The sequence below is a fragment of the Ursus americanus genome, chromosome 10 (genome assembly GCF_024610735.1).
Source record: "Ursus americanus isolate L20-20 chromosome 10, mUrsAme1.1.p, whole genome shotgun sequence".
Taxonomy (NCBI): domain Eukaryota; kingdom Metazoa; phylum Chordata; class Mammalia; order Carnivora; family Ursidae; genus Ursus; species Ursus americanus.
Window position 1 is genome coordinate 59,794,886 of NC_142136.1, and position 25,374 is coordinate 59,820,259.

At 36.5% G+C, this 25,374-nt stretch overlaps 1 protein-coding gene and 1 pseudogene across 1 annotated transcript in view; both read left to right on the forward strand.

Annotated features, from left to right (window-relative positions):
• LOC123791797 (phosphatidylinositol 3,4,5-trisphosphate 3-phosphatase TPTE2-like) overlaps positions 1 to 25,374 on the forward strand; it is a 119,946-nt gene that overhangs the window by 24,365 nt on the left and 70,207 nt on the right. Inside the window, exons 2-7 of the mRNA XM_087864913.1 lie at positions 345 to 392; positions 1,603 to 1,764; positions 3,028 to 3,147; positions 5,047 to 5,146; positions 5,288 to 5,351; positions 6,064 to 6,128. Of these exons, the coding sequence (XP_087721039.1) occupies positions 345 to 392; positions 1,603 to 1,764; positions 3,028 to 3,147; positions 5,047 to 5,146; positions 5,288 to 5,351; positions 6,064 to 6,128 (559 nt within the window). The remainder of the gene's footprint in view (positions 1 to 344; positions 393 to 1,602; positions 1,765 to 3,027; positions 3,148 to 5,046; positions 5,147 to 5,287; positions 5,352 to 6,063; positions 6,129 to 25,374) is intronic.
• LOC123791889 (large ribosomal subunit protein uL23 pseudogene) lies at positions 7,090 to 7,574 on the forward strand (annotated as a pseudogene).

A 25,374-nucleotide genomic window follows, 5' to 3' on the forward strand; every position in this document is an offset into this window, starting at 1 on the left:
TCTACCATGCCTTTCTGTCTCCGTGTTATCCTGCTTTAGTTGATGATCCCAACTTAATAATACCATAAATTTGGGACTGGGGCTTTACAGGCAATGGAAATATTACTAAACATAGTTTAGAGTTTTATTTGCATTTATTCCACATATGAAAGTTAAAAAAAAAAAAACAATGAAGCAGGACAGTGAAAATCTTGGTAAAAAGCATTTTGTTGTGCAACTGCTGAAGAATTTTCTTTCAAACTATATTTATAAAGTCCTTATTAGCTAAATTCATATTCTATATTAGAAGAAACCTGATAAACTTGAAAACTCTGGAATTTAATTTTTATTTATTTTTGCTGCAGCACGATTAAGAGAATTGTATACTCACTTGCATCATCACTCACGTTCAGGTATGTAAGTAAGACCCTAGAAGAGGAGATAATTACACATAACGTTTAATATTTTTTAACGATAAAGGACCTCAGCAGGGGGAGGGGCACATTTCCACTGTCAGTATGTTGCTAAATAGCCCTTGTGCCCCATTTAACGTAACATAATTTGTTTTGAAATTTTAGTTTAAGCTGAACGTTAAGAATTGCAAAGAAATGGTATCTAAGCCTGATAGTAACATATTAGTATGTTTTTTCTACCTGTAAAAGTAAAATTAATGAAGCATGCTTTTTAAAATTCTGTAAGTGTTTTTATTAAACACTTAATTTGTCTAGAAGTACTCCTTAATTCTGGAAGCATTCTACTTTGGCTTCTTCTCTACATGACAGTAAGATTTCATGCTATGATACAGTCACACAAAATACTTGTTTCCTTTTAAATTTATTTAAAATTTAAATTTCAATTTATTTTTATTATGTTCAGTTAGCTACCATATAATACAAAAATACTTGAAATGTAAAATAAATTTATATTTTAATTTGCATTGCAAGTATAAGAAAATATTTTGAAGACTAATGAATTTATCTTCATAGATTACACAAGTAGTGTAATCAGTTTATGAAGAACATGTTTAGAATATATAAGAGAAAGGATCAGGAGGTACATTGAAGTTCAACAATGTATATATTTATGGAATTTAATTCCTTCTCATGTGCCCAGCACTGTGCTAGAAACATCTATTAATATATAATCTCACTGATAAAACATCTTATTGGTCAAAGTAGTCTTTGAAGGGCTTATGTTAGTCATGCTCTCACTTGGTTTTTATTGCTAACTTTGTAAAAGTTAGCAATGTGAATAAGGTTTTATTTATTATGAGAAATTGGTAGAAGCCCTTTAAAAAATTCTCAGATTTAAGAAGAGTTTACAAGTGGAAACATGTAATTTTAATTCAGGTTGCCTGTGCTATCTTGGAGTATTAATCTGATGTGTCTTTAATAAAAGGGCATGATAACATGAAATGGTGGCATGGGAATTTTAATTCTCTAACAACTGCTTCCATTGGGTGAGAACTTAGTGATTGTTTTAAGATTCTAAGGCAACACAGTATTCCCTACCAGTGGACAATTTAATCCTAAGTGACATTTGGGTATCATATCATTGGCCTAAATGTAGTCTAACTTTAGGAGTGAAAGCCACTTTATCTTTATTCTATTTTTGTTGTTGTAGAATATTTGGAATTTCGCTGATCTTTGTAGATATGTCCCTCATCATTACAGACCTACTTGTCACTGAGAGCTCAATGTATATTCCTTTGGAATATCGTTCAATTTCTTTAGCTATTGCTTTATTTTTTTTCGTGGATGTTCTTCTTCGAGTATATGTAGAAGGGTAAGTTTGATTAATTTTTTAAAAACATGTAAAGCTATTTTGTACTGCCATGAGAAACATCCCAAAATAATTACCAAGTCAACCCAACAAATGCATCCCTCTTTATCAAAAAATTCTCCTCGAGGCATGGTCAACAAGGAAACAATCCAAATTCCAATTTCTAGTAGATTGGGCTTTAATATTATTGTTGCAACTGGCACTCTAGTTTCCAGCAATGTATTATAGATCCTTCAACAGGTAAAGCTTCAAGGGTTTGCACAGTGGGGCCAGGCAGCTATTATGTCTGCATGCACATTATTAAGAGGAACGTGTGTGAGCTATAAATATAAATTTCACCAAGAGTTGAATCTAAATAAAAGCTGACAGTTTATTAATACTACATAATAGACCATGAACAACCCTCTACCTCAGTTAAAATAAAAATTCATGTGAAAGTACGTAGGAGATCTGAGGCATGCTCATCCCATCGATGAAGCTTGGTGGTGAGGCAGCGGCTGATTTTTCTCTGTTTGCTGGCTTTATGAAAAGGTGGATGAAGTGAGCCAAGCCCTGAAAGACGTCAGCAGTGGGAGTCAGGGACTAATTCCCCAGCCTCGTTTCATCCAGAGCATTTCAGAAGGCTACTTTTCTCCTCTCCTGCTGAACTTCTATCCTCATACTTCAGAACCAAGGACAGTTTTTACCCCCCAGGTTCCTGAGAGCCTGAGAGGGGCTACCCCAGAATTGGAAGAAAGGTGCCTTGGGGCACCAGTGCTCCTGGCTGAAGGAGCCAGTGTTGGGGAGGAAGGCAAAGTGGATGGAAGTTCAGCTTTCACAGGGGAAATTCCAGCCTATTGGGATTCTACTGTAGGCTCAAAGCCAGAGTTTGCAAGCCAGATTACTGGGCCTTGTGCTCCTCTTGTACACTCCTCACAGCCCAGTTACTCTAAGGCTGTGACACACTTAACTTCTATTGCTCAGTAGTACTGCCAGACAGCCCACCTTTCTCACCCAATACATGAAGCCATTGCTTGCCTCTTGTTCAGTGGTTTGGTTATATCTCTTACCATACTTAAGTTGCCATATTGATGCTTTTGTTATTTGTATGTATAAAATAAGATACAGTTTGGATGTTTTCCCCCTTAGTCTAGTCTAGTATGCATTTTAAAGAATCCATTAAAGTAGAATTCTTAATGGGATGAGTCAAACAATTTGCGCTCTTAAAATATCCCTATTTCTTCTTTAGGAGAGCATTCACTAATATTTTTTTGTCTTGTACTACAGGATACAACAGTATTTTTCTGATTTACTTAACTACTTAGATGCTGTCATTATTGTAGTGACTCTACTGGTTGATATGATTTATATGTTTTATGACTTTAAGTCTCTTCAAACTATCCCCAGGTAAGAAATATGTGTTTATTTCTCTTAAAGTTTTAATTTTTTTCATTTGTTTTTTTGGGGGGCCTTTTCTGTAGTTTTCCTTTTATATAATCTAAGTCTGAATGTGCTGATTCTGAGCCAAATAAATAGCCAAAAATGAAATATTTAGACAAATTTCCACATACTTGGAAACTAAACTACATACTTGTATTTTGGGAAGAGTGAAAGGTGTACAGATTAAGTACCTTTAGCTGAATATTTGTTCTCCTCTAGGATTTTGATGGATTCCTATCTCACATTTAGGTCTTTCATCCATTTTGAGTTTGTCTTTGTGTATAGTGTAAGGAAATGGCCCCGTTTCATTCTGCATGTGGCTGTCCAATTTTCCCAGCACCATTTATTGAAGAGACTGTTTTTCCCCCCATTGAATATTCTTTCCTGCTTTGTCAAAGATTAGTTGACCATAGAGTTGAGGGTCCATTTCTGGGCTCTCTAGTCTGTTTCATTGATCTCTGTGTCTGTTTTTGTGCCAGTACCATGCTGTCTTGATGATCACAACTTTGTAGTATAGCTTGAAGTCAGGCATTGTGATGCTCCTGATGCACATTAAGGAGGGCACGTGATGTGATACTGGGTGTTATACGCAACTAATGAGTCATTGAACATTACATCAAAAGCTAGTATTGTGCTATATGTTGGCTAATTGAATTTAAATTAAAAAAATAAATTCCCACTGAATTCCCACTGAGGTTCAAACATAAGTTCCTTACACATGAAATTCCTGGGTTTTTCCTGTAATCAAGAGAGTATTGGTTTGAGCATATGCAAAATTTGGGTGACTCCAATGATGATTCTCTAAGAAAGAGCAAATGGAACAGAAAACAAGGTGACATAGGTAGCACCATGGAAGTGGAATTTTGCAGAACAGCTGCAATGAGGAAAGCTGAGACAAAGTTAGAACCATTTAGGTATCAGGAAACTAAAATGTGTATGAAAGACTGATAATCCCCCACCCCACTCTTCCTCTTGCTACTCTGGCAATGAAGAAAAGGAACAGATGTATATTGGAATATAGACGTTGGGTGGCTCACTCATTAGTCCAACAGCTTGCTCCTTTCTGTACAGCTTAGGACTTCAGTTCAGGTCCCAACAAAATTTGATGTTGTATGATAGGCTTTTTAGTTGTTTTAAAATAACAGGATCTAGTATGGTTCTCTGACTAGCAACCTCAGTATCACCTAAGAACTTGCTAGAAATGCAAGAGGAAAAACACCTCAGGTCCCACTCCAGACCTAATGAATCATATGCACACTCAAGTTAGAGAAGCACATAATCAAACCATCAGTTCTAAGCCACGATGTTGTTTTTTTTTTTCTGATGGTAGGAGAGACACCAGCTAGCACACTTGGAAAGTATTAAACTCTGCTGCCTGCCCCATACGTGTTAGCAGCTGTAGTGAACCTCTGTTACTAATGGGAAAAACAAAGGTGAACAAGAACCGTTTTGGTGGGAGAAACTTTTGATGGGAAAAATGATTGAAAAATGCTTATCTTAGATCACAAAAGTTCAGCCCACAAATTCTATCATATAACTATTTCTCTCTACCAGAGTTTCTCAGTCTCAGCACTATTGGTACTTTGGACCAGGTAGTTCTTTGTTATAAGGGCTATCCTGTGCATTGGTGTTTAGTAGCATTCCTGGCTTCTACCCACTAGGTACAAGTAGCACGCCCTCGTACACAGTGTGACAACCAAAAATATCCCCAGACATTGCCAAGCATCCCATAGGTGGGTGGGTAAGAGGCTTGGTGGGGGGTTGTGTGTGTGCAAAATCACCCTTGGTTAAGAACTACAGCTCTAGGCTTGGTCCGTATTGACAAAATCCTATTTCTAAAGCAAAAATGAATCTTTTTACTGTTAGATTGACAATTTTATTTCGACCTCTACGACTTATCATTCTGATAAGAGTTTTTCATCTGGCTCACCAGAAGAGACACCTTGAGAAGCTGGCCAGAAGGATGGTAAGCAGGCAAAATATGTTTATGATTCAGAAAATGTTTGTTTCAGGAAATACTGACAAGAGTTATAGATATCTATATAATATTCTTTATTTTTATGTCAATTCTTCGTCTTACAAATTAATGATTGTTTTAAACTCTCAGGTTTCGGGAAACAAACGGCGATACAAGAAGGATGGATTTGACTTAGACCTCACTTATGTTACTGGTTTGTAAAGTTTAACTGTTGATTTACTCACATTAACTTCAAATCTTTCTGGTGTGTGAGTAATTATGTTCATTTTGTTCTTGCTTTCTCTGAGCCATGTTCTTTCAAAACATTCTTTATCCATAAAGACATGAGCCACTGTGGTAGCACAACATATTCGTGGTTTATGCCTGACAATGGACAATCTGCATTGTCCTCTCAAATAAGGGCTGCTTGGTTACTGTACAGGAAATTGAATGGATTTCCAGTTGGCTCCCTTTGTTTGGTTTGGAATTTGAGGTCTAGTAGTTTTTCTGGGTTGCAAGAATTTCAGAACTGTTCTCTTCCTAAAACCCTAGAGAATAAGGGGTCTCAATTTTCTGAGTCAGGAGCACGGGAAGGCACCCTGAGAGTTTCCACCATTGCTGGAACCCAGATCTCTCATTTTTCTTTGGTGTTTAAATAGGAATTAAATTCTCACCACTGGTCAACACAAATCTGTCCCAAATGGCTGGAACCCTTTGAGTCTTAAGAGCACTATGTGAGTTTGATGGTCATTATATTGGATAATTGAATAGGTTATCTTGATTATCCTGAGAGGTAACTTTTTTTTCCCTGTCATTCTCAATCCAGAAAGTTCTTTTCTATGAAAAAGGAGTCTGATTATATATGTTTTCGTATACTGTTTCACATTTATAATGACATTCATAATAGTGACTATTTTGACTTCCAGAGCGTATTATTGCCATGTCATTCCCATCTTCAGGAAAGGAGTCTTTCTATAGGAATCCCATTAAGGTAAGGGTATTTAACAAATGCTCATAATTCTCAGTAAACATAGACTGTGGAGTCATAAGTTTTATTGGCCCAGAGATGGCAGTGTTCCAAAAATTTGTTCTCTCAGGTAAAGAATTATAATGGATTGATAGCAATTAGTTTTTGCTGTGTAATGAATCACTGAAAAACTTAGTGACTTATAGTACCAACCATTTACTTATTAGTTCATGATAATGTGGTTTATGAATTTGGGTTGGGCTTAGTTGGGTGGTTCTGCTGATCAGGGACAGATCTGACTAATCAGAGCTGGACTAATGCATACATCTGTAGGCAGTTACTTGGCATCTGAGTGACAGCTAGTTTAAAGTGGTATGGCTGGAGGGGTGCCTGGGTGGCTCAGTTGGTTGAGCATCCAACTTTTGGTTTTGGTTCAGGTCGTGATCTCAGCGTCATGAGATTGAGTCCTTTGTTGGGCTCCACACACTCAGTACAAAGTCTGCTTGAGGTTTTTCTCCCTCTTCCTTTGCCCCTCCTCCTGCTCACTCACATGGACGTGCTCTAAATAAAATCTTTTTTAAAAAATTTAAAAAAATAAATGGCATGGCTGGATGGCTCCATGTGATGTCTCATGCTCCAACAGACTAGTTCAGGCTTGTTCACATGGTGGCAGTGCCAAAGATCCCACAAACAGCAAGCAAAAGAATACAGAGCCCCTAACGGCCCAGGTTCAAAACTAGTATAATGTGGCTTCTACCTTATTCTTGGTACAAAGCAAATTACAATTCAGTCCAGATTCAAGGAGTAGAACAAACTGCATCTCTTGATGGCAGGAATTGCAACAAATTGTGGCCATTTTTGTAGTCTTATCATAGGAGAGAAGGATGGGAATTCTTTAAATAAAATATGTTACTAAGTTGAGGTCCTAAGTTATAGTGGAGGCATACTGCTTTAGATTCTGTTGATTAAATTATTTCACCCTTTCATGAAGATGACAACAAAGACAAAGAAGGAGGCCCCTGCCCCTCCCAAAGCTGAAGCCAAGGCAAAGGCTTTGAAGACCAAGAAAGTGATGCTGAAAGGCATCCACAGTCACCAAAAAAAAAAAAAAAAAAAAATCCACAGGTCACCTACATTTCGACGGCCCAAGGCACTGTATCTCTGAAGGCAGCCCGGATGTCCTCAAAACAACGCCCCCAGGAGAAACAATCTTGACCACTATGCCATCATCCATCAATTCCCCCTGATTATTGAGTCAGCCATGAAGAAAATAGAAAACAATAACACACTTGTGTTCACTGTGGATGTCAAAGCCAACAAGTATCCGATCAAACAGGCTGTGAAGAAGCTCTATGACATTGATGTGGCCAAGGTCAACACCCTAATCAGGCCTGATAGAAGAAGGCCTATGTTTCACTGGCTCCTGACTATGATGCTTTGGATGTTGCCAGCAAAACTCGGATCATCTAAACTAATCCAGCTGGCTAAATCTAGATTTTTTTTTACCAGAATTAATAATTCAAACACAAAATAATATTTAATATGAAATTCCAGTTAAAAACCATTGTTTAAGAAGTTGGCTTATCATGGAGCACTGGGTGTTATACTCAAACAATGAATCATGGAACACTACATCAAAAGCTAAGGATGTACTGTATGGTGACTAACATAATAATAATAGTAGTAATAATAACAAATGGAGAGGAAAAAAGTTGCATATATGTGTGGTTGTGTATTAGTGCAATTTATATTATATCAATATTATGTATATGTCTATAAGTCTACATATAAATATGCATATATAATTATACTTTTGTTGAGGCATAATACTATAAATTGCACTAATCTTAAGTGGATCTTGATGAAATTATATATAGGTATATATGCATGTAACCAACACCCCTGTCAATATATAGAACATTTCTTGCTCTTTTTCAGTCAATATCCCAATACGCTGGATGTAATTATTATTCTAATATCTGTTTTACCACAGATTAGTTTTACTTTTTCTTGAATTTCACATAAGTGAAATCATATAATACATCTTTTTTGACTGGCGTTTTATGCCCCAAATCTGAGATTCATCCAATATTGTATAGTTCTTACAACATTTACATATTACTTATACTTATTTGTTATGACTTTACTATTACTGCTATCTAAAATCCTGTAATAAAAGCCCAAGCATTTAGTGGCACCTGGGTGGTTCAGTTGTTTAAGCAGCTGCCATCAGTTCAAGTCATGATCTCAGTGTCCTGGGATCGAGCCCTGTGTTGGGCTCCCTGTTCAGTGGGGAGTCTGCTTCTACCCCTGCTCATGCTTGCACGCGCGCACTCTCTCTCTCTCAAGTAAATAAAATCTTTATTTAAAAAAAAAATCCCAAGCATTCAGTTTACATACAGGAATCATAAATTGTGCACCACTTCGCAAAGACAGCAAAGGTGTTACATTCTATAACATCTACTTCACAGAAATTTTTAAAAAATCAAAAGATACAGCTGAAGAAACAGGTATAACTTTGGCAGCCAGTCATTTTGACAGGGAACTTGTACAACTTGCATGACTTTTAAATATGTGAATTTAAGATAGTGCATTTTGAGTAGTCATTATGCTTTGTGTTGATAACTAAAAAAAGAACACTGGCTGTTGAAGAATCACGTTAAAAAATATTTAATGCACTTCAAAATGTTGCACCAATTATTGTGGTTTCTGTGCACCCCTAAACTTTAAGTCATTTAGTTCAAGTATATCACTAAAGTGATATATTAATTCTTCCAGTACAATGGTATATTTCATTCTGGTGACCACTGCATACTCGAGAATATATTAAAAATGTGTAATATTCATAAATATTCAGAAAAGCAAGAAGACAACTGGTAAACCTGCCTGGTTCTTCTGAGATGGTCTCATGTCCACTTAATAAGTATTCATTCTACAAAATAGTAAGCTAATGTTCGAACATAATTTCCCAGGTAAAACACATTTTCTCATAAATCATGAAGGCTTTTTCTCAAGCACCACAAAAGTACAAGAATTTTAGTTTGAACAGATCTCTTGGACTGTGCTTAACCTGGTATTTAAGGTTAGTTTCCAAGATTTCAGGACCAGATTTTGAATTACAGTCTCCAATTTAAAAGTTTTGGCTTTTGGGCTCTTTCCATGATTTGGCTATTGCCCATTGACTGATGAATGGATAAAGAAGATAAACATGGAAGGAAAGGAAAAATAAAAACAGAGGTAAACCATAAGCGACTCTATAGTTAAAAGAACAAACTGGAGGGTATGTGGGGTGGGGGATGGGCTAAATGGATGATGGGCATTAAAGAGGGCACTTGTTAGGATAAGCACCGGGTGTTATATATAAGTGATGAATCACTAGATTCTCTTGAAACCGATCATACACTACATGTTAACTAACTTGAATTTAAATAAAAAATAAAAATTAAAAAAATGCTCAACTTTACAACAGTGTGAAAGTGATAAGCATTCAGTAGAGCTCATACTTTGAAGTTTGAATTTTGATCTTTTCCTAGGCTAGTGATCGGTGGTGTTATATTCTCATCAGTGGCAGCTTCCAGTCAACCACGTGATCGTGAGGGCAAACAGTTGATACCCTGACGACCACTGTGTGTCTGTACAGCCACTCTTGTTCTTCCCATTCAGTACACTATTCAATACATGAGACGTTCAGCACTTTATTACAAAATAGGCTTCATATTTGATGATTTTGTCCAACTGTAGGCTAATGTAAGTTTTGAGCACAATTAAGGCAGGCTAGGCTAAACTATGATGTTGGGTAGTTAGGTGTATTAAATGCATTTTTGACTTTTATTATTTTCAACCTAAAATGGGTTTGTTGGGACCTAACCCCATCATAAGTCAAGGAATATACATACTCAGAAAGAAACTGCCTTGAGAGAGATGAACTCAATCATTACCAATTGAAAAAAAGTATCCACTGTATTCATCTCTCATACAAACAGAAAAATTAAACATTTCCCCCCTTGGAATAATACGTATACAATTATATACAATATATATTATATATAATATATATACTATAATTTATATTACATATTAAATAAGTTATAAATATTATATAATAATTGATATTACTAAATTAGAATATTTCCCCTAGAATAGTACATGTTTAAATATATATTATATATATTGCATAGTATATAATTTTATATAATAAACAATTATAATTACATATAAATTATATATAGTATATTTTCTATTTATAAATACATATTGCATATATATTTATGTATATACTCATTTCTTAGAAACACAAAAATATAACATTTTCCCCTTATAAATAATATATGTATTTACATATATATTATTCTACACAATACAGGATATATAATTGACTATAACTCCATAATTTATATATGTAATACATTTAGTATGTTGTATATTATATGTAAATATACATTTCACTTATAGACGTATACAATATAAATTCATCTTTTATAGAAACAGAAAAATATGACCTTTTCCCCTTAGAATAATACATGTATATTTATGTTATATATATATATGGTTATATATAACATATATATGGTTATATATATATAACATATAAATATACATGTATATATTAATATGTACCTATAATCAAATTTGTTTAATATATAGTATATAGTTTATGTAAGTGTATATTTTTAGTTTATACATCATGTAATTATATATAAATTATGAATTCTATAATTTATACATAATTATATATGAGTTGTATATTACATATAATAGTGTCTATAGAATCAGATAACATGTTATGTGTTATATATTTTATATAATATGTATTGTATTTCATGCTATATTATATATATTATATGGTATATACTATATTACATGTAGACATATATTATTCTAAGGGGGCAAATTTTATATTTTCCTGTTTGTAAGAGATAAATATAGGTAATATATATTTATAAGTAATATGGAACTAACACAAAACCATATAATTTGTATGGTAAAATGTTGAAGCTTTGACCAAAATATGAAAACTGCCAGAGCTGTCAACAAAAGACAAGACAAAAAGCTTTCTTGCATATCTATAAACCAAATGTGATACTCTCCAAAGGTTTAAAAATTGTAATTGTTACTTTCATTTAAAAACTAATTCTAGGGGCGCCTAGGTGACTCGGTTGTGTCTTACTCTTGGTTTTGGCTCAGGTCATGATCTCAGGGTCCTGGGATTCAGCCCTGGGTCAAACTCTGGGCTCATTGAGGAATTGGCTTGGGGATTCTCTCCTTCTCCCTCTGTCCCTCCCACCACTCATGCATGTGCATGCTCGCTCACTCTTTCTCTCCCCCTCCCTCTCTCAAATAAGTAAAATCTTTTTTAAAAATAAAATAAAAACTCTAATTCTAAATTAAAAAAAAACTATACACAAACTAATTTAACCAGGGCCCCCAACCGCCCCCCCAAAAAAATCAGTACAAAGCAAGACCCAGAACAGCTGATAATTCATAGTTCTGTATGAACAACTCTTTTAGGATTTATCCCATAAAGTACTTGATTTTACAGTCTGCTTATCTTGTAGAACTAATTTTGTCCACTTTATTACATTAAAATCTCATGCAGTGTAAAAGTAGAACTGGATGTAAATATTGCATCTCAAACTTCTGTAGCATTGTCATCTTTTTCTTTAGATGATTCTCAGAATGTCCCCAGTTCTACTGGTACTGGATTCTACTCATTCTTTTGTTTCCCGGCAATTAGAATTGCTTCTTCCAAGGCCTGTATTTTCACTGTCTTCAGAATGTAAATTTTTCTCAGCTTGAGACAGATGCGGTTCATCCATCTGATTATGTTCCTCAGGAGTCTCTTCCTTCATAGTTACAGTCTCCCAGTCTTTCACCATTGAGTATGATCTTTATTTCCTTTATTTGTTTGATCTCCTTTTTCTAGCTCCGTTAGGTATAAAGGTAGTATATTTGAGAATTTGCTACTTGAGGTGGGCCTGTATTGCTATAACCTTCCCTCTTTGAATAGCTTTTGCAGCATCCCAAAGGTTTTGGACTATTGTGTTTCATTTGACTCCATGTATCTTTTGATTTCCTCTTTGATTTCTTGACTGACCCATTTCATTGTTTAGTAGCATGTTATTTAACCTCCATGTATTTGTGATCTTTCAAGATTTCTTGTTGATTTCTACTTTCATACTGTTGTCAGAAAAGACGCATGGTGTATGACTTGGATCTTTGTGAATTTATTGAGACTTGTTTTGTGGCCTAATTTGCTCTCTGTTCTGCAGAATGTTCCATGTGCACTTGAAAAGAATGTGTATTTTGATGTTTCAGGATGGAATTCAGGTTCTGAATGTATCTGTTAATTTCATATGGTCCCATGTGTTATTCAAAACCATTGTTTCCTTGATGATTTTCTGTTTGGATGACCTGTCCAGTGATGTAAGTGAGGCATTAATGTCCCCTACTACTATTGTATTACTATCAGTTACTTCCCTTGTGTTTGTTATTAGCAGCTTTATGTACTTGGGTGCTCCCATGTTGGGTGCATAAATATTTACATTTGTTATATCTTCTTGTTGGATTGTTCCATTTATGACTACAGTGTCCTTCTTTGTCTCTTGTTACATCCTTTGTTTTAAACTCGATTTTGTTTGACATAAGTATTGCTACCCCAGCTTTCTTTTCACATCCATTTGCAAGCATTCTCCATCCCTTCACTTTCAATGTGCATGTATCTTTAGGTTTGCAGAGTCTCTTGTAGGCAGCATCTGGATGGGTCTTGGGTTTTTTTTTTTTTTCCATTCCATCACCTTATATCTTTTGATTGGAGCATTTAGTCCATTTACATTCAAAGTAATTATCAATGGATATGTATTTGTTATTTTGTTACTTGTTTCATGGTTGTTTTTGTAGTTCTCTGTTCCTTTCTTCCCATGCTCTCTTCTCTCACAATTAGTTGGCTTTCTTTAGTGATATATTTGGATTCCTTTCTCTTTATTCTTTGCATATCTATTGCCAGTTTTTGATTTGTGGTTACCATTAGGTTTATATATAACATCTGCATATAACAGACCATATTGAGTTGGTGGTCACTTAAGTTTGAATGCATTCTTTACTCCTTCCCACATTTTAGGTATATGGTGTCATAATTTACTTTTATTTTCTGAGTATCCCCACTGATTTTTATAGATGTACTTACTGTAGCTGCTTTTGTGCTTCCTACTTTTCTTACTCTTGCTTATGGTCTTTCCTTCTACAAGAGTCCCCTTTTGCATTTTTCTGTAGGGTTCATTCAGTGGTCATGAATTTCTTTAACTTTTGTTTGTCTTGGAAACTCTCTCTCTCCTTGCTGGGTAGCCTTGCTGGATAGAGTATTCTTGGCTGCAGATTTTTTTCCTTCCAGCACTTTGAATATATCATGCTATTCTCTTGTGATCTGCAAAGTTTCTGCTAAAAAGTCAACTCATAACGTAATGGGGTTTCCCTTATATATAACTGTTTTCTTTTCTCTTGCTACTTTTAAAATTCTCTCTTATTCACTGCTTTTTGCCATTTTAATTACTATGTGTCTTGGTGTGGACCTCCTTGGGTTGATTTTGTTGGGGGAATCTCTGTGCCTCCTGGATCTTGGATCTCTGTTTCCTCCGCAGATTTGAGAAGTTTTCAGCTATAATTTCTTCAAATAAGTTTTCTACCCCCTTTCCCCTCTCTTCTCCTTCTGGGATCCCTGTAATGTGAATGTTGTTAAGCTTGATGGAATCACTGAGTTCCCTAAGTTTATTCTCATTTTGCATAATTTTTTTTCTCTTACCTGCTCAGCTTGATTACTTTACATTACTATGTTCTCCAGGTCACTGATTTCTTCTTCTCCTTCCTCTAGCCTACTATTTTTTCCATCTAGTGTATTTTTAATTCCATTTATTGTGTTCTTCATCTCTGATGGTTTTATTTTACCTCTTTAAGAGTCTCACTGATGTCCTCCACTCTTTTCTTGAGTTTACTGAGTATCTTTATGACCATTACTTTAAATTCTGTATTGGGCATATTACTTTTCTCCATTTTGCTTAGGTTTTTTGCTGTGATTTTTGTCCTGTTCTTTCATTTGGGACATATTCCTCTGTCTCCTCATTTTGTCCTACTCTGTTTCTGTATGTTAAGAAAGTCAGCTATGTGTCCTGCTCTTGAAAATAATGGTCTTATGAAGAAGAGGTTCTTTAGGGCCCTGCAGTTTAGTGTCCCCTGTTCACCAGAACTTGGTACTTCAGGGGTGTCTCCTGTGTGTGTTGTATGCTCCCCACTGATGTGTCTTGGCCACTTTTTTCCTTCAGTCCAGTCATCTGCAGTGGCTCTCTTTGCCTGTTGTGGACAGTGTTTGTTCTCTGTGGTATTGGTTACCAGTCTGGGGCTACCTTGGGCTTGAGTTAAGTCAGACCAGGCGTTTGCCAGAGATGCAGTGACACCAAACTGTAGGGTGCTTTGGTTGTCTGTTTCCTGAAATACTTTCATTGGAGGGCCAGGTCAGCAATCAGACCAGCTCTCTGCCTCCAGCCCACTGCTATGTCTGCTGTTTGACTCTTGTCTATGGTTTTCTTTCCCTCTCCCCAGGGTAGGAGTTACTTTGGAGTGATGCTGGCCCCTGTTGTTTGAATACTGCCAGGCTTGTGGCACCAATCTGGATGGACTCTGACAAAGAGCTTATTGGAGGGACAGATCCACAGTGTGCCTGGGGTTCTGAGGGGACAGTGGTGTTAGCAAGTTAGGTAGTAAGTATCAGAGGTGTGTTGGTAGTGCAGGTGGCCATTTGTTTATGATGGGGGGAGGGGGCCGGGAAATGACAACTGTCAGCTCCTTTGTTCCTGGAGGAGTCTCCCAGCAATCTCTGTCCTGCTGGGACATGCTCTGAGATGAATAAACAAATAGAGTTTTCTACCATATACCCCGGACATTTTACAACTGCTGCTCCTATGCTGTATCTCAGCAGGACTGTGTCTTTTGCTATCTCTTTCAGGGCAGGGACCCAGATTCCTCTCATCCTGTTGATTCTCCTAAAGCTGAACCTGCTGATTTTTGAAATTCCAGGTTTTAAGTCTCACTGGTTGTAAGAACTCAAAATTCGGCCCCTCTGGTTTTCAAAGCCAAGTGTTATCGGGATTCATCTTCCTTATATGGGCTCCCTGATGTGAGGGTTTGTTTCTGTCTCCTCTCCATGACTGCAGCACCCCTCCCTCCTGCAGACAGTTGTAAAGGTCTCTGTAGCTCCAGACCATGTTTCTGTCCTTACTACCCTCTTTGATGTGGCCTCTTCTGTACATTTAATTGTGGAGTTTGTTCTGCCAGTCTCCATGTCATTTTTTTGGGTTATTTACGCTGATGCATTGCTTATTTTATCTGTACAAGGAGATGAGCTTAAGGTCCTCCTAATCTGCCATCTTCCCCAGAAGTATCTTTGATATTATTTTAATGGTATTTTAAATTTTTATTTTCCTATTGGCTGCTGATATATGGGAATATAATTGATTTTTGAATATATATCCAATACACTTCATAAATTCATACATTCAACAGACACACGAGGAGATGCTCAACATCACTTATTAGGGAGATGCAAATCAAAAACAATAAGGTATCACCTCACACCTGTCGGAATGGCTAAAATCAATAACACAAGATACAACAGGTGTTGGTGAGGATGTAGCAAAAAGGAACACTTGCGCACTGCTAGTGGGAATGCAAACTCAGTGCAACCACTGTGGAAAACAGTGTGGTAGTTCCTCAAAAAATTAAACAATAGACATATTCTGTGATCCAGGAATCACACTACTGGGTATTTACCCAAAGAAAACAAAGACACTAATTCAAAATGATATATGCACCCTTTATGTTTATTAGCAGGACTATTTACAATGGCCAAACTATGGAAGCAATTCAAGCATCCATCAGTAGATGGATAAAAAAGATGTCATATATATATTCAAAGGAATATTATTCAACCATAAAAAAATGAAATCTTGACATTTGCAACATGAATGGATCTAGAGAGTATAATGTGAAGCAAAATAAGCCAGTCAGAGAAAGACAATTACCATATGATTTTACTCATGTAGAATTTAAGGAACAAAACAAATGAACAAAGGAAAAAAAGTAAAAAAACCAGAATCTTAATTACAGAGAATACACAAGTTGTTACCGGAGGGGAGGTAAGTGGGGGGCGAGGGGTGAAATAGGTGAAGATTAAGAGTACTCTTATCTTGATGAGCACTGATTAATATATGGAAATGTTGAATCACTATTTTGTACACCTGAAAATAACACTACATTAACGACACTGGAATTTAAAAAAAATAAAACACTGGAATGAATAAATGATCACAAAAAATTCATGCATTCATTTTATTAAGTTGTATATTCCTTGGGCTTTTTATGTATATAATCATGTAAAGTTACTACTTTCTTAACTTTGTATGCTTTTTATTTTTTTTCTTTATTGAATTGTCTAGGATCTCCACTGTAAAGTTGAATAGTAGTAAGAATGGACACTCTTTGCTTGTTCCCAAACTTAGATGGAAAGAATTAGAAATTCCACTATTAGAATGATGTTTTCTAGAAGCTTTTTGTAGCTTTTCTTTACCAGATTAAGAAACTTTTATTTCTAGTTTAGTAGGAGTTGAATCATGAGTTGGTGAATTTATCAGATACTTTTTCTGCATGTATGAAGATAATCAAAGGTTTTTCTGTTATTTTCAAATGCGAAGCCAAACTTTTTTATCCCTGAAATAAATGCCCTTTGGTCTTAATGTGTTATTTATATATTACTACTTTCTATTTTCTAATATTTTATTTACAACTTCTTGTATATGTTGATGGGAGATATTAACCTTCATTGTTCCTTTTTTTACTGAAGTGTAGTTGACACACAATGTTACTTTAGTTTCAGATATACAACATAGTGATTTGACAGATCTACATGTCATACTGTGATCAACACTAATGTAGTTACCTTCTGTCACCATAAAACCCTAGTATAATACCATTGACTATATTCCCTATGCTGTACCTTTTATCCCTGTGACTAACTCAGTCCATAAATGGAAGCCTGTGTCTCCCATTCCCCTTCATGTATTTTGTCTGTCCCTGCATCACTCTCTCCTTTGGTAAAGATCAGTTCTGTGTATTTATGGGTCTGGCTCTGCTTTTTGTTCATTTTGTTTTTAGATTCAAAGCATGAGTAAAATCATATGGTATTTGTCTTTCTCAGTCTGACTTACTTCACTAAGCATAATACCCTTTAGGTTCATCCATGGTGTTGCAAATGGCAGGATCTCATTCTTTTTTATGGCTCAATACCATTCTTTGTGTGTGTGTGTGTGTGTGTGTGTGTGTGTGTGTGTGTGTGTGTGTATACCACCCCTTCTTTAGCCATTCATCTGCTGATGGACACTTGGGTTGTTTCCATATCTTGGCTATTGTAAATAATGCTGCAATAAACATAGAGGTACAGATACCTTTGTGAATGAATATTTCCGTTTTCTTTAGGTAACCCAGTAGTGAAGTTACTGGATCATATGGTAATTCTGTTTTTAATTTTTTTGAGGGACCTCTCTAGTGTTTTCCACAGTGGCTGCACCAATTTACATTCCTACCACCAGGGCACAAGGGTTTCTTTTTCTCCACATCCTCACCAACACTTATTTCTTGCCTTTGATTTTAGCCGTCCTGACAGGTGTGAAATGATAGCTCATTGTGGTTTTGATCTGCAGTTCTTCTTCATCTTTTCATGTGTTAGCCATCTGTAAGTCTCCTTTGAAAAATATGTCTATTGAGGTTTTTGCCCATTTTTAGTTGAATCATTTTTTTGGGTTTTGAGTTGTATAAGTTCTTTATATATTTTGAGTATTAACCCCTTATCAGATATACCATTTGCAAATATCTTCTTCCATTCACAAGGTGGCTTTTTGGTTTTGTTGGTGGTTTCCTTCACCATACAAAAACTTCTTATTTTGGAATAGTCCCAATAATTTATATTTACTTTTGTTTCCCTTGCCTGAGGACACATATCTAGAAAGATGTTGCTATTGCTGATGTCACACAGCTTACCGCCTATGTTTTCTTCAAGAAGTTTTATAGTTTCAGGTCTCACATTTAAGTCTTTAATCCAATGTGTTTATTTTTGTGTATGGTGTAAGAAACTGGTCATTTCATTTTTTTGCCTGTAGCTGTCTAGTTTTCTCAGTACTAAAGAGACTGTCTTTTCCCCAGGGTATAGTCTTGCCTGCTTTGTCCTAGATTAATTTTCCCTATGAGTTTATTTCTGAGCTCTCTAATCTGTTCTATGTGTCTATTTTTGTGCCAGTACCATACTATTTTGATGACTACAGCTTTGTAGTGTGTCTTGTAATCTGGTTTGTCTTTAATTTCTTTCATCAGCATTTTATAGGTTGCAGAGCACAGATCTTTCACCTCCTGTAAGTTTATTTCTAGGTATTTTATTCTTTTTGATGAAATTATAAATAGAATTGTTTTCTCTTTCTGCTACTTCATTATTAGTTTACAAAAAACAGTTGATTTCTGTATATTTTTGCATCCTGAAACTTAACTGAATTTGTATATTCTTTTTTTTTTTTTTAAAGATTTTATTTATTTATTCGACAGAGAGAGAGAGACAGCCAGCGAGAGAGGGAACACAAGCAGGGGGAGTGGGAGAGGAAGAAGCAGGCTCACAGCGGAGGAGCCTGATGTGGGGCTTGATCCCACAACGCCGGGATCACGCCCTGAGCCGAAGGCAGACGCTTAACCGCTGTGCCACCCAGGTGCCCCTGAATTTGTATATTCTAATAGTTTTTTGATTGGGGTTTTAGGGTTTTCTCTGTATAGAATCACATAATCTGCAAATAGTGACAGTAACTTCTTCTTTACCAACCTGGATGCCTTTTTTTTTTTCTTGTCTGATTGCTGGAGTTAGAGCTTCCAGTAATATGTTGAATAAAAGTGATGAGAGTGAACATCCTTGTCTTGTTTCTGATCTTAGAGGGAAAGTTATGAGTTTTTTACCATTGAGTATGAGGTTAGCTGTGAGTTTGTCATATATGACCTTGTTGAGGTATGTTCTTTCTAAACCGATTTTTGGAGAGTTTTATCATGAATGGATGTTGAATTTTGTCACATCTTTTTCTGCATCTGCCTGTATGATCTATCTGTTAATGTAAGTGTTAAAGTCCCCTATTGTTATTGTATTACTCTTTCTTCCTTTATGGCTATGAATATATGCTTTGAGTATTTAGGTGCTCCATTGTTGGGTGCATAGATATTTACAATTGTTATATCATCTTGTTCAATTGACTCCTTTATCATTATGCAATGCCCTTCTCTTTCTCTTGTAAGTCTTTAAGGTCTACTTTGTGTGATATAAATATTGTTATCTTGGGTTCGCCCCCCCCCCACTTCCTTTTGCATGAAATATCTTTTCCATCCATTCACTTTCAGTCTAAGTGTATCCTTATATCTGAAGTGAGTGTCTTGCGGGCAACATATAGATGGGTTTTGTTTTTTTATCAATTTGGCCACCCTGTGCCTTTTGATTGGAGCATTTAGAACACTTACATTTAAGTTATTGTTTTCAGTATGTATGATTGTTTTCTGGTTGTTTTTGTGGTTCTTCTTCATTATTTCTTCCCTTGTTCTTTTTCCTTGTGATTATAACTTTCTGTAGTCTTATGCTTGGCTTTCTTTCTCTTCTGTGTATCTATTATAAGTTTTGGGTTTGTGTTTACCATGAGGTTTATATATGACATTTTAAGTATACATCAGTCTATATTAAGTTGATGGTCATTTAAATTCGAACACATTCTAAAAGAACTTTTTTAATCTTCCTCCATGTTTTATGTATGTTTATAATTTTCTTCTAATTAAGGCCTTTTCTCTTCCACTTTAAGAAGTCCCTTTAACATTTCTTGTAAGGCTGGTTTAGTGGTGATGAACTCCTTTAGCTTTTGTTGCCTAGGAAACTCTATCTCTCCTTCAATTCTAAATAAAAACCTTGCTGGGTAGAGTTGCAGGTTTTTTCCTTTCAGCACTTTTTTTTTGTCATTTTTATTTTTATTTTTTTTAATTTAATTTTTTTAATGTAAAGTTCGATGATTCATTAGTTGCATATAACACCCAGTACACCATGCAATACATGCCCTCCTTACTACCCATCACCAGCCTATCCCATTTCCCCACCCCCTCCCCTCTGAAGCCCTCAGTTTGTTTCTCAGAGTCCATAGTCTCTCATACTTTCAGCACTTTGAATATATCTTGCCACTCTCTTCTGGGCTGGAAAGTTTCTGCTGAAAAATCAGCTAATAGCCTTATGGGGTTTCCCTTGTCTGTAACTTTTTGCTTCTCTCTGGCTGCCTTTAAAATTCTCTTTAACATTTGACACTTTAATTATTCTGTGTAATGGTGTGGCCCTCCTTGGGTTCATCTTGCTTGGAAGTGTCTGTGCTTCCTGAACCTGGATGTTACTTCCCTCCCCAGCTTAGGGAAATTTTCAGCTATTATTTCTTCAAATATGTTTTCTACTCCTTTCTATTCCTTTCTCTTCTCCTTAATGCAAATGTTCACTTGCTTAATGTTGTCCAAGAGATTCCTTAACCAAACTTGTTTTTAAAAATCCTTTTTTCTTCTTGCTGTTCAGCTTGGGTGCTTTCCATTTCTCTGTCTTCTAGATCACTGATCGGTTCTGCATTTGCTAACCTGTTGGTGCCATCTAGTTAATTTTTCATTTCAGTTATTACATTCTTCAACTCTGATTTGTTTTGTTTTTTCTTTTCCATCTCTTTGTTGAAGTTATTCCTGAGGTCTTCCACTTTTATCTCTAGTCCAATGAGCATCTTTATGATCATAACTTTAAACTCTTTACCAGGTATATTGCTTCTCTGTTTCATTTAGTCTTTTTCTGAGGTTTTGTCTTGTTCTTTGATGCATATTCCTCTGTGTCCCCAGTTTGCTTGATTTTCTGTATTTGTTACTATGAATTAGAACAGCTACTTATCCTAAACTTGAGGGAATGGTCTTGTGTATGATCATCGCCTGTGTACACTGTTTGTGCCTGGTAACTTTGAGGGGCTGGCTAGAATTGTGGCTTGTGGGATCTGTGGGTCCTTGGGGGCTCCATGCAGGGACCGCCCTGGTGGGATGGCCACAGCTGAAGTGCATCTGGGTCAGGTCATTCCTGGGGCTGTCCACATAGATATTACTCTGGTAGGACAGCTAAAGCTAAAGTGGGGGTAAGCAGAGGGTCCCAGAGCTCTGCATACTGAGAAGCTCCTACAGAATAGCTGAAGTGGGTGAAAGCCAGTGTGTCCCATGGCTCTCCATCCAGATAGTGCCCTGGTAGGGTGGCTGGAGCTGCAGTGGAGCACAAGTTTGGGAGGTCCTGGTGCACTCCACACAAGTGGCACCCCAGCAGGACAGCTGTTGAAGCGGGTGCCAGCGAGGGTGCCTCAGGTTCATACAGTGGGTGCCCTGGCAGAAGTACTGAAGCTGAGGTGGGTGTAGGCCAGGGTGTCCCAAGGTGCTTACTGCAAAGGGTGCCTTGGCAAGTTAGCTGGAGCCAAAGCAGGTGTGAACCAGGAGGTCCCAGTGCACTCTCTGCTGTAGGTGCCCTAGCAAGCCATCTGAAGCCAATGTCGTGTGGGCCTGCTGTGTTTCAGGGTGCTTTGCATGAATGTGACTTTGATACAATGGCTGGAGGTGTAGTGGGTGCCTACCAGGAGTGTCCCAGTGTGTGGCATATTGGGGCCACTTTGGTGGGATGGTTGGGACTCATGTGGACTAGGGGCCCAGGGCTCACTGGGGCACTATACCAGCTTGGGTGCCTAGACCCTGCTCCTAGTCACACTATCTAGGTGGAGGGGGAGCAGAAACTGTGACACTCAAGAGCCTGTCCAATCTGGAGAGCTTTCTAGGAGCTTCCCCACCATTTGGTGGAGTTCTAGGGCTAGATTTTTTTTTTATATCATAGTTGCCTTTTTAAACCATGGCTTATTTTCTTGCCCCAAGGCAGACGAATCTCTTCCTAGACCCTCAGTACTATCCCTCCCCGTTGTAGTTCACCATGTCAGAGGTAGGGGTTCCCTTCATTCCTGTGTCTGCCTCTCTCTTGCTGTTCTCTATGTAGTTTCTTTATCTTTTGTTATGCAGAAGCTGTTCAGTCATCCCTCAGTTCTTCAGGAGGAACTATTCTATTAATATTTGTAGATTTGGTGTGGCCATGGAGGAGGTGAGTTCAGGGTCTTCCTACATCACCACTGTGGAATGGAATCTCAGTTTTCCTTATCAGCTGCTCTATAATGACCTTAGCTGGGGTATCTGGGGTAAGTCCTATCTGCTCCACGTGTTTTCATCCTCTATTAGGCTAGCCTGGGTGTGTTCTTATGTGACGGCAAAAGGCAAGAGCTAGAGTGGAATCTTACAAGGGTTTTTGCAATTGCCTGCTTTATGTCATTCCGTTGACCAAATCAGTTCATGTGATAGAACCCAATAGGGAAAGATAAAGTATTTGGATCATTCATGAAATCATTCTACCTTATTCTAAGGCAGGGAAACTTTTCTATACATGTAAAAAAATTACGAGTACATATTCATCATCTTGAGATGGGCAGTCAAAATCAATTTGTAAGTGTTCAAAAAGGTCTTGAGGAAAGAGTGAACCATATCTTATCTAGGTTATGTTAATTATAAGACATGACTCTACTTCTCCCTTGACCAATTTTGAAAAATTTTCCACGCCTCTATTTAATGTGGAAACTATTTTATTCATTCCATAATAGGAATAGTCATGGAGTAATTTGGCCAGGGTCCATTGGATGGATGATGGCACTTCAGGACAGCCATCATCAAATTGCCAGAATCCATCTCTAGGAATAGAGCATCCTTTGCCAATATTACTTTTCAGTAGGCTGAGCTGAGAAATGTGAGTTAATTACAACTTGTCTAAGTTGAATCATTTTTCTTTGTAGATTTGGTGGTGATAAATATAAATTTAGCAACACTTAATATTGGCTAGGGTGTTAAAAAGCCACAAACTTCATTTAGCATGCAAGTCAAAGCAAAGATACTACTCTTGGCTTCTAGAGTGTTCTCTAGACCATTAAGGTGTTTTGTTTTGTTTCAGTTCTTTTTTTTTTTTTTAATATGTTGATATATTAGTCACCAGAGACTGTGGACTCTGTTTTGTTTCAGTTCTTAACACTTATCTCCTTGGGATATTGACAAAGTTCTACTAAGCCATGATCTTTTTACCATTTTTAATAAACATATAGAAGAAGTGATAAATCATCAGTTTTCATAAAATTCATGAATCATAAACCACCCCCAAAATCATATCTACTATCCATATAAATATTTACCTTCATCTTTTGCCAGAGTGTAGGCTCATGTCTGAGCTATTAGTTCAGCTACCTGGGCAGACTGAGAATTAGGCAATGGAGCTGTGTTGGTGCTTGCATTTTCAATGATAACAACATATCCTGCACAGAGTATGCCTTTGTTGTTTTTAAGATGAAAGCCATCTACAAACTAATTTAAATTACATTTGGCTGAAGTGTGCAAGATACAGACATGGGCATGATTAATTCCTGAGAGAATGCTAAGTGGTCATGTGGTTCCCCATCACTCTTAAGAGGAAATAAGTTTGCAGGATTAGATTTTGAACAACAATGGATAGTAATGTGTAGAGCAAACAGTAGGATTTCATATGCGGTAAATTTGCTAATATAAATGTCAAGTGTTGCCTCGAAGTAGGAAGATGGGACATTTGTGGGAATGAGGAAGCAAGCACCATGGTGGAAGTGTCAGCAAGTGTGGCCAGTGCTGCCACCACATGCAAGCAAAGAGAATGTAAGTTCATCTCCAAATCAAGGAATGTGCTAAGATGGACAATTGCTTCTGGTGTAAACTATTCTGTTTAGTTAATATTTTGTGAACACACAGAAGGGGTTGACATATTTAGGACGAAGTTGGAGGTTGTTGTGAAAAGGCTTTCAAAGAGCGGACAGCATTTTTAACTTTCACATTCCAAGAAAGAGTTTCAGGAATTGTAAATTTAAGGCTATTGGGGAAAAGGATTTCTACATTACCTACAGTCCTAAAAATCTTCTTAGTCATCTTTTGGTTTTTGACCTTCGTACAATTGCATATTCTTTATTCTGATTGTGGACAAAAACTGTCCATCTGGTCCCCAAAAATGTAGTTTCTTGGCAGAGCCGAACTTTCTTTTAGATGCTTTTTGTCTGTATTCAGCTAGTTTAAGAGGTGTTTGTAGTCTTCAGGTAGGCTATTTGGATCAGAAAGCACAGAAGTAAGTTACCTTTGTATTGAGTCAAGGATGGACTCTTGGAGAAAATTCAAATCCTTGAAATCATTTTTCTAGACATATAGAGAAATAGGTGATTTTTTAAATCCCTGGAACTTAAACATCCAGATATATTTTTTTCATAAAAAAGCAAATACTGACTATCCTTAGGTGTGGGTATACTAAAGAAGGCTGCACATATATTAACCACTGTGAAATGTTTACTTATTGAGAGAATGAAGGGCAGGACAGTATTCTAATGGTTGTGTGATATTTCATTAGTGTTATAATCAACCTTGAATTTTGGATATTTAGGTGTCATCAATATTAATAATGCAGCATCAGAGGCACAAAGGCTCAAAAGCATAAAGCCTTTTCTGGATAGATTCCTAGGAATAAAATTACCTGGTTATGGAGTATGAGTATTTTTAGGGTTCTCAGTATATATTGTCAAATCCAAGGGACTATGTTAACAATAAATCAAAAGTTTTATTTTCATGCTATCTTGGAGAGTGTTGGATTTTCTCGTTTGAAAAGGAAAGGGCTAATTTCATGGGTGAAAATGGTATTTTATTGTCGCTTAGACTTCTGTGTTGGTGAGGCCCATTTATCTATAGGTTGAGGGAGTACTATTTAAATTGTTATGAGTTACTAGTTTATACTATTATAACTAGTTTATAGATAATACTAGCCATAGTCCCCATTCACTCAATTTTACTGATTATTCTCTCCTGTTATTCGTTGTACTGTGGCATTTTTTAAATGGAAATTTCAGATTTTTATGAAGTCAAACCTAAATCTGTTGATCTTCCATTGATTCAACACTTTTTCTTTATCCAAAGAATTGATTAATGTTCACTAACTTCTTAGAGGTATTTGTGGGTTTTTTATATCTGATTCCTCAATCCATCTGGATTTTATTTTAGTGTAAAGGAGCTCATGAAATCTTGA